The sequence below is a fragment of the Martes martes genome, assembly GCF_963455335.1.
Source record: "Martes martes genome assembly, chromosome: 6".
Taxonomy (NCBI): domain Eukaryota; kingdom Metazoa; phylum Chordata; class Mammalia; order Carnivora; family Mustelidae; genus Martes; species Martes martes.
This window is the reverse complement of record NC_137893.1, coordinates 126071315-126087864: the sequence shown is the minus strand read 5'-3', so window position 1 is coordinate 126087864 and position 16550 is coordinate 126071315. Positions and strand designations below refer to the sequence as shown.

Below are 16550 nucleotides of genomic sequence, written 5' to 3'. Positions count from 1 at the left end.
CAAGACAGGCCAGTGGCCCTGGCCTCGTGGCTGTGGGCATCTCCAGGGTGTGTGAACCCCTCGCCGAGTGCTCCTGTTTGCAGAGCCCAGGAGCAGGCCCTCTGTGGGCGGAAACCATCTACCTGCCGTCCCTGTCCCCCGCTACTGGATGCCAGAACTCAAGGCTTTAATGCTCTGCTGTATTTCTTCCTCTCTTCCACTTCAGGAAAACTGATTTCTCATCATCCAAAAGGAACATGTGATTAATGGCAAGCCTAAAGTGCTTGCGGTTCTTTGATAATTGCTTTTTTTTTTTTTTAAACATCTTTATAGCCACCTTCAGAACATAGTGGATTTTGGGCAGTTTGGAAGAGATTTCTGGTGAGTCCAGGCAGAGAGGTCATTATATGCAAGCGTCATACCTGTGTCCTTCCATCAGATCCCTGTGTTTTTCCATCGCCCCAGCAGGAATGCTAAGATACTAGAGTAATGCTAAGATCGGTAGAGTGCTCGTCCATTTCTCTACCTGGCAAAATAAAGTAAAATCTCCGTTAACATTCCTTGCGAAAGCAGGAGTGGAGAGCTCAAGAAATGATGTTACTTATTCAGTTCTCAGATATTATATCTGGGAGGCAAAAATGTTTCTTGCACTATGGGTGGGGGTAACCACTGGGGAAAGTACCGTGAGCCTATGCCTTGCAATGAGTCACCTGGGGATCTTGCAAAAATGCAGAAGCTGATTCTGGAGGTTCGAGTGGAGCCTGGGATCCTGCATCTCCAAGTAGCTCTCAGGTGATGCAGAAACTTCAGCACCTCACGAGGAATTAGAGAAGCCCTCCGCCTACCTGTGGGAGAGGGACACGAGAACCCTGCGGGAGAGAAACTATGACAGTTAATCACTGTCATGTCGACAGGAACATTGACATATGTCGGGGGGGGGCGTGGTCAGAAGTCAGACAGCAGAATCATTTGCTCATCAAGGGTGACTTTCCTTTGGCCTCCACAAACCCACACCCTCGTTGGGGAAGTTGCCTTGGGATCCTACGTGCGACAATACGGAGCGTAGACTAGCGCGTGGGATGAGATGTCCTGAAGGGGGTCTGTAGTAAAGCTGTGGTAGCTGTGGATGGTCTCACACTTACACAGAATCAGAGAGAGACGCAGGGAAGAGCAAATCCAGGCTGCGAGCCGTGCCCACTGCACCTGCCAGCCTGCTGACATGAAGCCTTCATGCTGTTTGAACGGCATCCCTCTGGCTCTCTTTAAAGCTTACCGGGTGGGGACGCCTGGGTGGCTTAGTTGGTTGAGCAGCTGCCTTCGGCTCAGGTCATGATCCTAGCGTCCTGGTATCGAGTCCCGCGTCGGGCTCCTTGCTCGGCGGGGAGCCTGCTTCTCCCTCTGCCTCCGTCTGCCAGTGCTCATTCTCAATCTCTCTCTCTCTCTCTCTCTCTCTGACAAATAAATAAATAAAATCTTTAAAAAAAAAAAAAAAAAAGCTTACCTGGGTGGTCCAGGGCTATATTTCCTCTTCTGAGACCAGCCTGAGCTGAGCCCCAAGTGGCAAACTCATCCTGGCTTGTGCCCATTGCTGGTTTCCGTGGCGACTCTACCGGTTGTGCCTACTAAGTGGAAGCTAGCACCTGCGTGGTTGGTCTTTTCTGTAAAGACCCTGACCTGTTATTGTTCAGAGCAGAAATGCCTGATCTGGAGTGAATACCCGCATCCCACTAGGAAGTGATTGTTTAAATGAACCCAGCCTGTGCTTATCGAAAGGAACGGTGTTGCAGTAAATGGCTGGGAGAGGGCTGCTTCATCCTGTTTTCTTAATTAAATGGCAAAACGTCCTTTATAAGCTATAGGCAGCGAGGCCAGCTTTCTCTCCCACTTGCCCTTCGCCGTGATAATCATCTGTGTGTTTGTGGCCAAGTAGCAGTGAAAGTTCTGATGACTGTAGTATTCTTTCCGTGCAGTAGAGCTGGTGCGGAGATCAGCTGGCGTGGGGCCCTGCCCTTGTTAGGGCTGATTCTGTCCGTATGGCCGAGTGTAATGTGTCTGTGTTCCGCTCCAACCTGCTCCCTCCGTACTGCCTTTCGTATGAGACAATAGCAGCCCATCGGCTGCAGTCACAATCCTCAGTCTCTGAAAACAGGCATAAAACGTATTCTCTCCCAAGGGTCTCTCTTCTTTTTTAGAAAGTCATTTTAACTCTACTTCTATTTTTTTAAAGCAAGCTTTTGGGAATACTGCATGTTATAGAAGATAACTAGCAAACAAACTGACATGCCCCGTAGGGGGGAAACTATATCAAACTCAGTGTAGGTTGTAGAGTGGAGGACCTTGATGATAGGAATTCACATTCTGGGTCTGTACTGGCTGGTGCTCGGGTGCTACGGCTGAAGGTTTTGTGACCGTCTCAAGTCATTTTTTACTTAAGGTCAAATTAAGAGCATAGATTCTTGCCAGCAAGGGGGACCATGGTGTCCCTCCTTCCGGGAGATGTTTATGGAAGGCAGACCGCCGTGTTGTCTTGAAGCTCTGAACATGATTTGGACTTGCCTCTGCCAGAGGAGCTGTCTATCTCACGGGGACAGAGAAAGGGTCGTGCAACACCCCGTTGTCACAGTAGGCTGCAGAATTCCAGCAGAGAGGAGAAGCTTACTACATAGTCCAAAACTGCCTTATGGAATGCTTTTTTGTGGGGGGTGGGGGGTTGTCTTGTTCAAATAGATTAACCGTGATGCCACTTGGTCTGTCTTGGTCTCACAATGCAGAGAGATTGTCTGGAACTCACAGTTGCAAAGGAGGCCGGGAGTCGGGACTAGAAGGAGGGAGGGCACAGGTGGCGGGAGTGAGCAGATGGACGTTCCGGGAGCTCTGTCCAGAGGTGGAGGGGGTCCCCTAACAAAGCATTGTCCAGGGAGGGAATGGCAGCAGGTGGGCACGAGAGGGATCCTGCCCTCCAGCAAGCTCAGTAGCACCCCGAGAGCAGAGAAAGTGGGATTGTGCCGTGCGAACACTACCCCACACACGAAGCAGCGTTTCCTGGTTCCTGGGCTTAGCGACTGTGAATTACAATGTTCTTTTGCCGCTGCCTCCTCCGTGACCTTGAGCGACCATCTCTCCCTTCCCAGTTCAGGCCCCAACTCATCCAGCTGTAAAAACAAGGATCTCAACATTGACGAATGGCGTAGAGCTCTCATGGCGGCCAGCAAATTTACAATTCAATTTTACAGTGCTTGGTTGTTTGAGAAGGTTCGCTGACCCCAGTGCCCCCGTGGCTCCTCTGGGCTACAGGGCACAGCGCTCATGTCTCTCTTGTCCCTTCTGTGTTCCAGGCATAGAGCTGTGCCCCCCTGGAAAACGGTTCATGATCACGATGGTGGCGAGCTTCGTGGCCATGGCGGGGCAGTTCCTCATGCCCGGGCTGGCCGCCCTGTGCCGGGACTGGCAGGTCCTCCAGGCCCTCATCATCTGTCCCTTCCTGCTCATGCTGCTCTATTGGTCGTGAGTATCCTCCCCGCGGGCTTCACCACCTGCTGCTTCTGCCAACGCTTTCTGAAGGGTGTGCCCCCCGGGGGTGGAGACGAGGGACACAAACGACTGGGGGCCCACAGTCCCCCAGCTTCTGGTCCATTTCAGCTTGCATTTCTTTTCGGTGAGGGCATTTTCCTCTTTTATAAAATCTCATCTTTTAAACCTGGTATCCTGGGAAATGTTGAAACACACACAAAAATGGGCAAGAGAGAGTAGAGTGAGTCCCCGAGTGCACTTCCCCCCGCTCTGAGAACCTACCCTCCATCAGTCTGGCCAGAGGCCTGCTTGCTGGGGTACTTTGATAGGATTCTTATGGATAGATTTGCAAGGGGAGGATTCTTGTGTTGGGAGGGGGAACTGCGGAGACATTCAAGGAGTGATTTAGGAAAGCCCCCTTATCTCCTCTAGATTAGGGATGGGCAGAGACCAGAGTCTGTGGACCAAATCTGGTCGCCATCTGTTTTGGTTAAAAAAAAAAAAAAAAGTGTCATTGGAGCACAGTCATGGCCACATGATTATACGTGTCATCTCGGGCTGTTTCCATACCACAATGGCAGAGCTGAGGAGGGTACAACAGTCTCATTGGCCTGCCAAGCCCAATATTTACCCTCTGGTCCGTTCCGGGAAGTTGTCTGCCCCTGCTCCTGACGAGTCCACTGGGCCTTTGAGAACTGTGTGTAACTTAAGCTTTTGGCTGGCTGACGGCAGGGAAAAAACAACTGAACACACTAGGCTGGGAGTATGACCTGGGCAGCTCGGTTTTTTTCTTTAAACTCCCCAGAGGATTGATGCTTAGCCAAGGTTGAAAAACCCCACTCTTGGATAGAAAGATATTTAGGGGGGAAAAAATGAATGTTGGGACTTTTTTTTTTTTAATAAATTACTCTTTTTCTTTCTTTCCCTGCCCTTCTCCGCCTCAACACTCCCTTCACACATGAGTATGAGACCCTGTCGTGTACATCGTGTAGAGAATACATGCGTCGCTGTGTTGCGCTTACTTGGTTACTAATGGAAACCCAGTTTCTGGCAAGAAGTTTATGTCCCAGCTGTAAGTGATCACTGAATCAGAGAAGGCTCCTTAATTGGGCTTCCTTTTCTACAGTGCCAGGGACAGGAAGAAAGCCCCTACCTGTTAGCTTCCTGGTGCTGGGCCCCAGCCCCACCGTGTAGGAGGTCCTCCAGCAGAGAAACCGCAGTGAGTGAGGGAACAGGTGCATTTTCCTCCAGAGCCCGGCTCGTGCTGACTGCATCAGAAGGACCTGGGTGGCCACAGCAGGGAGCTAGCAATAAGGGATGAAGAAAGGCCACCTGCTGGGGAGCCGCTCATCAGGGACAGCTGCCCAAACTGTGCACTGCTCCCCTTCTGGGCTCCTCCCCCACACACTCCCTGCAGCCTTGCCTGCCAGCTGGGCCTGGACATCACCCCCCTCCCGCAGGAGCCGTGCGTATTTCACGACCTCCTGCTCCCTCCAGCAGGGTGTTAAGAAGCGAAGAATGAAATCGTTTCCCAAAGCAGGATGGAGTGGGCAGGTCTTCCTTCTATCTTCTAGGCAAGTCCTTCCCTTGCTATACCTAGACCGGGGCCTCGTTTGTTTTGGAATTCAAGGGCACTTATTTATTGAACAAATGCTGGTACCATGTTCATGTTGCACGCATTGCAAGCCCTGTACAAATAGTAGGTTATCCAGTCTTCATACTGCTTCACCCCACTGTACAGATGACAAAACTGAGGTCATCCAGCTGACCCTGGAACCCAGGCCACTCTGACCACATGCAGTGCTGTCTCCTGCCTTCTCTGAGCTTCTGTCTCTTGTCTCTGACCAGTGGGGGCCCTGGCCCTGGGAGGGAGCACTGTCGTCCTAGAGGATCCTCTGTGAGATCTGGCGTCCTCCCACCCACCTCCTCTCACTGCAGTGCCCAGGGGCCCCCAGGGCTGTCTGCTGGCCACTTGGGGGGGGTTGCCGGAGGCCTGGAGAGGGGATGGGCACAGCCTCCTGGAGGCTCAGACTCCTATAAGAGCAAGGCTTTGAGTCTCTGCCAGGTGCTGTCCCACCTGCCCCAGGTAGGAGGACACCTGACGGGAAGCAGCGGCAGGGAAGGCTTTGGGTTAGGTCTGAGGGGCTGACCTACGTGGTAAAGGACTGGGGTTCCTGTTGATCTTACTGTATTTTTTACTTAAATTTAAAAAGCATATCAGAGTTTAGTCGTAGGTAAGACATTCATTCCTTTAAATAATACTATAAAACCTAAGAAAAAAAATTCTTTGAAACTCACAAGTGTAAAAACAAAATTTTCTAGTGAAAAGGGCATCCAGGGTACCGTGACAAGTAAAACGCGTATGCAGACCAGCAGATGGATGAAGGTTCCAAGTCACTGATGCCATGTGGTCGCAGCTCTGGCACCGCAGTTCGGGGTAGACCAGCACTTCCCAAATATGGTATCTTAGCTGTGATCATTGTCATCATCCTTTTGTATTTATATTATATTCCAAGGTGCTTGGTACACATCTGACCTCCAATAAATGCTCGTAAATGTGAGCTGCTTTACGGCGACGAGCCAGGGTGTAATGGGGGGCAGGTCCAAGAAATCAGTGCCGAGAGATGCAGCCCACCTTTGCCTCTCACCTTGAAAGGCTCCGGAAGAAGCATCAGCTCTTTCTTGCCGGCCACCCACCCTGCCACGTGCTACGGTAGGCAGGAAGCTCCTCACCCCCACATGCTCTGTGTAGTTTTCCAGGATGCAGCGAGCCGCTGGGGAACTCCCAGGGCCCAGGCCAAGGAGAACATTCAAGCTGGAGTGGACACAGAGGCAGCGGGCAGGGCATCTGGACCAGAAAGAGGCCCAGGGAGCTTGAATCTTACGACCCGTCCCAAGGGCTGGAGCTGAGGTCCCAGGCCCTTTATGCACGTATAACCAAGCTCCTGGAATGAAGCCAGGATGCCGAACTGTCCTGCTCGAACAACAGTATTTGGAAGTGTTGCCCACCACAGGGGCTCACCTCCAAAGCTGGCTGACGCCTCGGATGGCGGGCAGAAATGAGCCACGTGTAAGACACGTGAATCCTGCACCACCCGTGGCGGTGTGGCCCAGATCCCAGCCGCTCAGTAAGGCTGAGAAACGGACGTCAGAACCCACGAAGCTCGTTGGACCCTCAGGCTCAAGAACAAAAGCTCCTGTGGAGAGTCACTGGACCAGGCACTTGGGACTCACGTGGAGGAAAATGCTTCCCAAGGATGAACTCACAGAATCCCTGGGACTCCATTCTGACGGCCTGAAGCTATCGGTTGAGAGATTTGCCTCTCAGGAACTCTAGGAAATGGAGCAATCTGAAAAAGAAGTTGATTCGAATAATTTATTAAGGTAGTTACTACCACCTCGTGCCAAATGCTGTCCCAGTTACTAAATATTCCAGACACGGCACATGCATGGGAGCAAAAATCCCTCCTCCTTTGAAACCTGCATTATGGTGGGCACAGGGGGGGCGGAAGGAAGCCCAGAGGCCATAAACCCATACTGGAGCGAGTAATATTATGGAGACATGACATAAAGCAGTGGTCGGGAAAGGCGTCTCTCAGGGAGTGACATTAGACTGACACCTAAATACGTGATCAGAAAGAGGAAGTCACACAACGTTCTGGGTGGAAAGATAGGCGAATGGGAAGAGCAGAGCCAAAGCTGGCTTCCACACGACTTCCGGACGAGAAAGCCCACCAGCGGGGCTGCGTGTGAAGGACAAGCTCAGACACACAGCGGGGTCAGACCACGTGCAGCCTTCAGCACGATGGGTCCTTTTTTTTTTTTTTTTTCTTAAGATTTTATTTATTTTTCAGAGAGAGAATACAAGCAGGGGGAGCAGCAGGCAGAGGGAGAAGCAAGCTCCCCACTGAGCAGGGACCCTGACATGGGACTCGATCCCAGGACTCTGTGATCATGACCTAAGCCAAAGGCAGATGCTTAACCAACTGACCCACCCAGGCGTCTCATGATTGGTTTGTTCTAAAGGCCACGCAGACACATGGAGGTTTAAACAGGGAAGGAATGTGCTCTGACAAGGTCTGGCTATCTGCCTCTGGGGCTGGTGGGAGGGTGGCCGAGAGTGGGACCAAGGTGTTTCCCCTGCCCCCCCGCCCCGCAGTAGACGGGGTGATCACCTGGAGAGGCCTGAGGCCCAGGTGTGTTCAGGAGCGGCCCCAGTGAGAAGTGCTGGTGGGTCTGCTTTGGCCCATGAGGGCAGGAGACCCATGGCCCCGGGCTGTTTGCTGTGGGGGCGGGTACAGGGCTCTCTGTGGGACAGAGACCCCACCAGAAACTGGATCCTCAAGTCCTGTCCTGAGAGGAGAGTCAGAGGGTAAATGAGGTGAGAGCTGGAGAGAGGAAAGTTCTGATCTTGAGTCCTGAGGGCATTGGAGGAGTCCCTGCAGGGGGCTGGGAGCCCTGAGTGAAACCCAGCCCATTTGGAAGTGTGGATTTAATACTCCCCAGGGCGGTGGCTGGCGGAGGCCAGTGGGTCAGGACATGCCGACCACCAAGAAGACAGTTCCCAAGAGCTGGGGGCACACCGCGTCCCAGGAGCCCCCCAGGGAAGCACCAGCTGGTCAGGAGGCAGAAGGAGCAGGAGGGAGAGGAATGAGGGCAGGAGCCTTCCCTGCTATTCTGGTCAGAAGAAAGGGGTGGGACAGGGTAAGCAGGCTCTGGCTTGGCTAGCATGATTTCTGTGGGCTCTGTGACTCAGGGCCTGTCCCTGGTTGTTTGGCACCCGGCTCTGGGGTGGCTAGAATGGGTGGGCAGTGGCTGGAGTGTGAGAGCCCATGGAGGAGGCGGTGGGGTTGGGGCTCTAATCGGTTGGTTCGTACTTGAAAGGTATGCTCACAGGTGAATTGTTGGCTGTCGCTAAGAATTGGCTAATCTGGGGTGAGGGGCCATCTTCCCTCCCAGAAACACCAGAAAATACAGGAAATAAAAAGGCGTGATTAATGCACAGCCCTACAACAGCTTCAGGGTTACAGAATGTTCTGGAAGGAAGGGAGACTGGTGCTGGAGAAACCAGTCAGCAGAGGTGTGATGTGCCCAGGGACTGGGTGGGGTTTGGCAGGGGCTGTGATGAGTACAGGTGGATCCCCGGGAGGATGTGGTATGCCAGTGATCTGTGCCCCCGCAGGTGGGCCTCGATCAAAGAGGAGCATCCTTGCCCACGCTGCCTGAGGGTGCTGCTCACTCCGGGTCCAGGAACCAGCTGCTGTCCTGCAAGGGCTTCGGTGAAGGGAGAGTTTCGGAAGCTGAGCGGCCCAAGAAAACGAAAGGGTGTGCTCGCTGGGATGTGAGATACTTCACAGAATCAAATCTAGGCACATTGTTAGGAACCCAGAACAGAAGGAGAGAGACTACTGTGATTTCTCACGTGAATGAGAATCCTGGCAGAGGTCGTGGGTGACTCCATGGTTGCTGCCAGTGCCCGAGGCTAAGATCCCCACTGTCTTTGTCTCTCAGGACACCAGAGCCTAAGAGAAGTGCCTGCTTCGTCATTCCACTTGGACATGCATGATCGCTTGAGGAAGGGCAGCAGAGCATCAGGGTCATCCAGAAGGAACCCAGACAGACCTATCCTTTCTCCAGAATAAATGGGGAATTCTTCCAGGGTCACAGAAAACAAATGAGGCTGGTGGGGGAGGGGGAAGCACAGATTGGGTGTTCAAAACCAGGTGAAGGGAGAGCCTGACAGAACCTCTGCTTCCATGTGCCGAGTGGCGGGTGAGCCCAGAGTGGAGGAGGGGGTGGTTGGGAGGGCTGCTGCTTTCTAATTGCACAAAGTGTACAAAACTGTCCTTGCCAGCTAGTGGCAGCCTGCCCCAGGACGCACAGCTCGGGGACAGAGTGTCCTCCTCCACCAGGAGCCCTGGGGCAGGGCACAGCCTGGGGCAGTGCGTCTGGGGGTCCAGGTCTGCGTCAGGTGAGAACGTCTTAGGAAACCACAGCGTGGAAGATCGGGAAGATGACACACAGGGCAGGTGGCCTCAGGTTTTCTGGGTGAATCTGACTACGGGAGACCGAGCCAGAGTGAGAAGGCACCATGGGGTGGGGTGTCCGCCTGAAGTGTTGGCGGGGGACAGCACGACGTAGGGATTGCGAGAGATGAAGATGTCTGTGTCGCTCTTCCGGAATGTTGATATGTGACCCCACCTCACCGTTAAACATAAGCTAATGCCGAGTCCACACGATTATTCACGAAAACAAGCATGTGCGCATCAGCTTTGGACCCGGCATGTGCCGGGGGGCCGTGGTGGTGCCGACTCAGTAAGGTCCCCAGGGAGGGCTCCTATTGCCACGTGAGAACACCCACCCTTGCGCAGATGGTGTTTGCTGGGTGTGGGGGTGTCGTCGTGAACACAGTGGACCCCTCAGCCAGGAGGAGAAACATCACTATGTTCACAGCCTGGGCCTCCTCTGTGGCAGAGGTCCCGGGACGTACCCTGGTTTGAACGTGTCTCAACGTTTTAGGGACACTTTTCCTGGGATCCGCAGCAAGCTTCTGCGTGTCACCCTCCAGTAACCATTCACCCTTGGAATTGGTCAGTGGGTCTACTCCTGGCTTTAGCTGGGGAAACCAGGGCATCCAAGCGCATCACCAGAACACTCAAAAGTGTGAGAAAGTCACTAAAAGCTGGCTGTCAAACATCAGTGGTTCTTCTTGTGTGGTCCCTGGACCAGCAGCCTCATTACCACCTGGGAACGTGCTAGAAACACAAATTCTCAGACTCCACCCAAGGCCTACTGCCTGGGTCCACATGTCTGGGCTGGGGCACAGGTCTGCCGCTTAAGAATCCCTCCAGGGGATGCTGAGGAGTGCTCACATTCGAGAAGCAGGATTGGTCCGTCACAGAATAAAGGCCAGATGTCTTGCATATGGACTTAGGGACCCAGTACACCCCCAAAATAAAGATGGTGTCGAAGCATGAAGAAGATCTGAGTCAGCTATGGAGCGGCCACACTTCTTGAGGGAAGAGGTTTCTCGGTTCTGCAGGGAGAGGAAACAGATCCCATCCTTGAGGACGAGGGAGATATCGTGCAAGGCCTGGCTGTCCAGTCCAATTCCACTGCAAAGAACAAATTTGTCTTATCATCTCCGACAGCAGAAGTCATAGGTATTCCCAGAACAGATGAAAGAAGGAAAAAAAAAAAAACACCTGGGTCCCGGATCTATCAATTTTATCCGCACTATGAGAACGTAAACCCAGACGCGTATATGTTTTGGAGTCTCGAGTTACAGCCTGTGCTGAGGGGTAATGGGAAGGACAGGTTTCTCCCCCCTCACTGTCCTGTCCTCAGAGGAGGCTCAGCGGGGGGCATCCTCCCTGAGTTTTTGCCGTTGGCGTGACCAGTACAGCTTTCCTTTGCTCTCCTCCAGCTCCCTTAGCCGCGCACCCAGTTAGGGAGGATTCTCAGCCAGGACTCACCAAACGTGTATTTTGCCCCAGCTGCTTCGAGAAAGAACAGACAGGCTGGAAATGTGTGAAGATGGTGAATTATTAACCGCGCTTTGTTCAGCTGGAGTTTCATCCTGATGAGAGGAAAAGTGCTGCTGGCAATCAGCGTGATCATCAAAAGCATCTGGGAAGGCGTAAGAAGGAGATAATAAACCATATGGGAAATAAGGAGGAAATTAGAGAAAGATCAAGCCGCACGGCAGAGCACCGAGAATAAGAGTATCCGTTCCCCGACTGAAAGGTAAACCTTGAAACAGAGGAAAGGAGAACACGCTGTCATAAGGAACTCACAGGGTAGAGGAGGAAAACAAAACTCTTAGGATAAAGGTATGTGCTAAAAGGGATTTTAATTTTTTAAAAAAATGTCAAGAAAAGGACCATTGTGAAACATTTAAATGGCCTCGGGTTAGATAAATATCCAGCATAAAAATGTAAATGGCCCTAAATGTCACTGGCTCTTTTCAAATATCATCAGAAATATTTTGGCCAGAATCATACTCATTTTTAACATTTTTGGAGGGTTTGCTCCGAGCCAGGCACCACCAAGCACTTTCAATAATTTGGCCCCTTGGGTCTTCCCGGTGAGCCTCTGGAGGAGGTGCTAGGAAGGCCTCTAGTACAGATGGAGAAATTCGGGCACAGAGCTATTCAGCAACTTGCTTTGCGGTCCTAGAACTGGTACGTGGAGCCGAGGCGTGAAAGCCACCAGGCAAAACCCAGAGCCAGAATGAGGACCAGTGGCCTCTCAGTCATGGTGCTAGTGGTGCCGCTGGACCCCCAGGGCAGGACCCAGCATGCCAGGGAGATGGGGAGAGCCTTGGCCCACCATGCGTGGGGCACAGAGGGTGCTTCTCACCAAGGGGGGTCTTGTCTTCTAGTTCCTCTTGTTATTTAGCATTTTCCTAACATGTACGAAAACGTTTCTTAAAATCATTGGGCGATCAGTACCTTCCCTAACGGGGACTTCAAAAAACTGTGTTAAATGGAAGCATTAATTTTGCTTCTTGTCATTGTGGAAATGATTTTAAAAGACCCCTTAAAATTATATATATGTGTGTGTGTGTGTGTGTGTGTGTGTGTGCACACGTACATATATATATGTGTATTCATCCTAGCGATTCTCAGTCTTTTTTCTTGCCCACACACACTTGAAGGACACAATACCTTCTTCCATCAAAAGCCATTTTATTTCAGAAGCCAATCAAAAGTACCACATGCTGCAAACTCTATTACTGGAAAAGGAAGGCTGCCGGGTTCCCAGTACAGCAGGAGGAAAACTGAATTCAGTTATACCAACAGGGAAGTCACACCAGAAAATCTTTCCCTCAAAGGAGAGTAGAAGAGGTGAATCATAAAAACCATATAGTTTCTGGGAACTTGAAATTCTGCAATAATTATTTTTATAGGTTATCAGATAGTTAATGTGAGGACACTTCTGGGAATTTGAAAGCCGAAAAATAAGTTTGCTCAAATCCTCTTTGTCCACAAATTATCTAGATGGGGGAAGATTAGATTCATCGTGACCAAGGCCAATGCATCAATAAAAATGGTAGCCCACATTTCAATCCTCACAATGGGGTGAGCAATAAAAGTGAGATCAGAATGTTCTCTGACTTGCTGTTTGGGGATTTGCTAATGGCATGGCATTTTAGGGAGCCCTCAGGCAAGAGGCTGCCCCATTTTTAACTTCTGGGTCTGCAGAGATTATGTAAAATAATAGGAACCCCTGTGGCCAACGAAACTGCTTCCAAGTCCGCGCGGAAGACGATCTGTGAACGTGGGAACATGGCTCTTCAGTTCCACGTCCTCTGCTCTGAAGGCCAGAGTTACCAGCTCCTTCGTCCTCACTGCGCGCACACAGGATGTGCTCCCACATTCCATCTCGCTACGCTGTGGAAGCTGGAGGACCCTGGAGGACCCTGGAGTCTCGAATCCAGGCAGCGCTCAGGGGCCCGATGTGTGCCAGCGCGTGCGCCGTGGGAGCGGTGGGGACAGACTGCTGGCAGCCCGGAGAAAGAGGGTAGGTGGCGCTCCGGTGACTGGTGTCCAGGGATAGCTGCTAAGTGGTTACCCCGCTGGCCGCTGGCAGGAGTCCACGTGGATGGAAACAAGAGTGAGGCAGGGGAGCCCAGCCCCATCAGCGGGGAGCTCTGGCAAGAGCGCATGTCTGGCGCCATAAGAAGCGGGGATCCCGGACAGATCGCCCTGACCTGACTCCGTCCACACCGTTTCTGCGGAGCTTGGGAGGGGTGAGCGTGCTCATGGCAATGGCAAGAAGCTGCTTTCCAGAGCCGGGTCCGAGGTCAGGGTGGAACCAGCAGGGGCCACGCTGATGACAAGTCAAGGAATTTGTGGTCTCTGTGGGCTCCTTTATCATCAAGATGGGAGCCAGCAGGTCAGGAGAGGCCAACCTGGGAGAAGGTGGACCGGACTCCCTGGACCACTGCTAAGACAGAGGTGCCCATAAAACTCCAGTTAGAGGCAGTGACAGCCTCGAGCCTGCCTGCCTGCTGCCGACTTCTCTCCTCCAATCGTTCCTCAGCATCACGTGTTTTTTTTTTACCCGTTGCAAAAACGCCTGCCAGATTCATTCCCCTGCAGCGTGATTTTTTTAATGCCCTGGGAGCCTTATATTTTCTGCAGCCTGATAATTGCTTACCTGGATAAATTAGTAAAAGGGATCAGGGAAAAGAGGATATAAAGAGAGAGAACGTGGAGAAGATTAACCCAGGTACTCTCAAGGCTACAGAACATTTTCAGGTGAATTCCAAGCATTCGTGTTTTGAATGTGAACGGAGGAACATTTTAAATTTATCACAATTGTAAAATATTCTGGGTTGCTTATTTAAAAGACCAGCTCTAAAGACATTCTCAGCACTGACTTCATTCCACGGGCCGAAAACCTAAGGCAGCCTTAAAATATTTGTACGGTGTGTGGCTATGATCGGCATCTTTTATACCTCTCAGAAGAAGGCAACAGTCACGATTAGCCTCGTGAAATAAATATACATAGAGAATGTTGGTGCCAAGTAAGGCATTGGTGTCCTTCCACACCCCTGCCCTTTTCTACAGATGTGGGGAAACTGAGGCCCAGAGGGTTAAGTGGTCTGCCCAAGGTCACAAATCTGGTGTATAAACCTGGGGCTCCTGATGTAGTCCCTTTATCATTTTTCTGTAAGGAAGAATTGTGGCAGTTAGGTGTGTACCATTTTGGAAAATATCAGAGACAAAAAGTTCTGAGTTTATGTGACAAATAAGTGGGATGCCCATTTCATTATGAAGGAATTTTATATTCTATAAAGATTTTGAAGACATCAGGAAAACTTTGGGGTTTAACCATCCTAAAAGTCATTTTTATTTAATTTTATGATATTCATCCTGCCTCCCTGAATTACTAAGTTTAACTCAAATCATGAATTTGAATTTTTTAGAAAGATCTAATTCGTATACACTTGCTATCTCCTGAACTGAGCCGACTTACCTTTATATAGATATAGATATAGATACACACACACACACCAGACAGAACTAAAGTTAAAAAAAAAAAAAAAAAAGAATCCAAGTGAAAGCTTATCTGCGGGAACCAAGCCTATATTTTTCTAAGAGCTTTGGACCAGAAACATAATGTTCTCCCAACTTGTATTTCATTCAATTCTAGACTTTGATTTCATTTTTTAAATTTTGAGACTCTTTTCAGAATTTCATAGCACTGTGATACTTCGTAATTAGTACTCACCTTGAAGTACTAACAGCTAGAATCGCCTCTTTAAATCAGGTGATGATCTTAGTACGGTCTGAGATGCTTTTCACATACACTCAGGGAAACTTTGCTTCTAAAAACCTGCCATGACTCAACTCTCCCAGCCTCACCTGTGTCCTTCCGTCGACACTGGATGACCTGCTGGAGGGAAGCTCTTACCCTGTAAGGCATCTATTAATTGACATGTTTTTCCTGCTGGCAGGTTGATCACGCCGTGTACACACTGATCCCATGAGTGATGGACATTGACAGCGTGAATGTCCACACATGTATCACTCTAAATTTAATACTTTAGAAAAACAAACAACTTGAGGATAAAATAAATAGAGTATAAACTGTTACTCTTCCTTTCTGTTTTTTTCTTTATGAATAAATATTCTAGACAGTAATTTAAAAATTATAGACATGCTTTTTTTAGTGCAGAGAATTGCCAAGTTGGTGTCTTATCTGAGCAGGTGCTAAATGAATTAGCAAGAAGACAGCCTAGATAGTATCCTGGCCTGTGACCGGTTCTCCAATTGGGTAGAAGGAATACTTGGTTTTATCTTTAAATGTCAAGGAAAAAAACAGTGACTGCCTAGTATTAGGACAGGATCACAGTATTGAGTTTTGATTACTAATTCTACCCAGTGACTCTAGGTGTGAAGCAGATCCATGAATGGAAATCAGATGGGCTTAAGACTTAGCCAAATTACAGAAAAAGCAGGAAGGAAGCCAAAGACAGGAAAGTGTATCAGAAACAACACATTACTATTAAATCATAGAGTAGTGGTCTGAAAAGCATGTGGCCAATCAGGGAGTGTGCCAAGAGGAGAAGCAGATAGGGTTCTTCTTGTCTGAATGGCACGCAGACAAACAGCTTTGAAGAACAACCATCTAGTGGTAGCAATTAGGAGAACATGGAAAATTTATCAGCCTTGACATAGTAACAGCATTTACGTGATACCACTGGGAACATGGTTCCATGTAAATAAATTTTCCACATAACTCGTCAAGAGTCAGCACTTTGGTGTAGCAGTTGGTGGGCATCTTTCTAAAATAGACTTTGCTGCTTTTTAAGCAGTGCTATAAAGGAGTGTGACGTGGAGAAAATCATACTGGTCTAGAGGTCTAAAGCCCAAGGTCCAGGTCTGCCCCTGTCGCCGTTACCATCCCCCCACACGCACCCCGAGGCATGGGAGGGGCTCAGCCCCTGTGCTTTGCCCTGAGGGGCTGGGTTGAGTCGGAGGCCTCGCTCTGACTCTGAAGTTCATTTTTACAACCTGGCCTTTTCTTGGTGGGTGATTAGAGGGTTTGCATGACGGCATCAGGCGCATTCCCGCAGTGTGAGCCTTCAGGGTGCGGGAGCTGTAGCACCGGGTGGAGACTGGACCGTCTGTGCTTCCCCACGCTGGCAGCCGTCCTGTCTTCCCCAAACCCATGGGCCCCCTCCTCTCCGAATGGCCTCTCCCCATTCCTGTTTGCCCTGGGCTTTCAGACCCAGAGCACGGGTGTCTGAGTGGGAACCCCAGTCTGCCTTCAGGGGGGATGGCCTCCAAAAGCTCCATGTGACCGAGTCAGAGGCCCTTTTCACGTGATGGCTGGGCCTTGGCTTTTGGTGGAATAATGAAGGCCGCAGGATAAGTGACCGGTAGATTGGTGGCGTTATGATGTCGCATGTACACGCTGGAAAGTGCCATTGCTCAGGTTGTTGATCGGCCTTGTGTCAGGCGACCCCAGCTCACAAGGAGGAAGTTAGGGTGGGTTTGATCCAGGACCTCAACATAGAAACCACTGCACGCACGCTTGTGGGTGAT

The 16550-nt window shown here is 50.6% G+C and overlaps 1 protein-coding gene across 2 annotated transcripts in view; it reads left to right on the top strand.

Moving 5' to 3' along the window:
* SLC22A23 (solute carrier family 22 member 23) overlaps positions 1 to 16550 on the top strand; it is a 168665-nt gene that overhangs the window by 120696 nt on the left and 31419 nt on the right. For both annotated transcript variants that reach the window (XM_080806994.1, XM_080806993.1), the window contains exon 4: positions 3315 to 3483. In XM_080806994.1, the coding sequence (XP_080663120.1) occupies positions 3315 to 3483 (169 nt within the window). The remainder of the gene's footprint in view (positions 1 to 3314; positions 3484 to 16550) is intronic.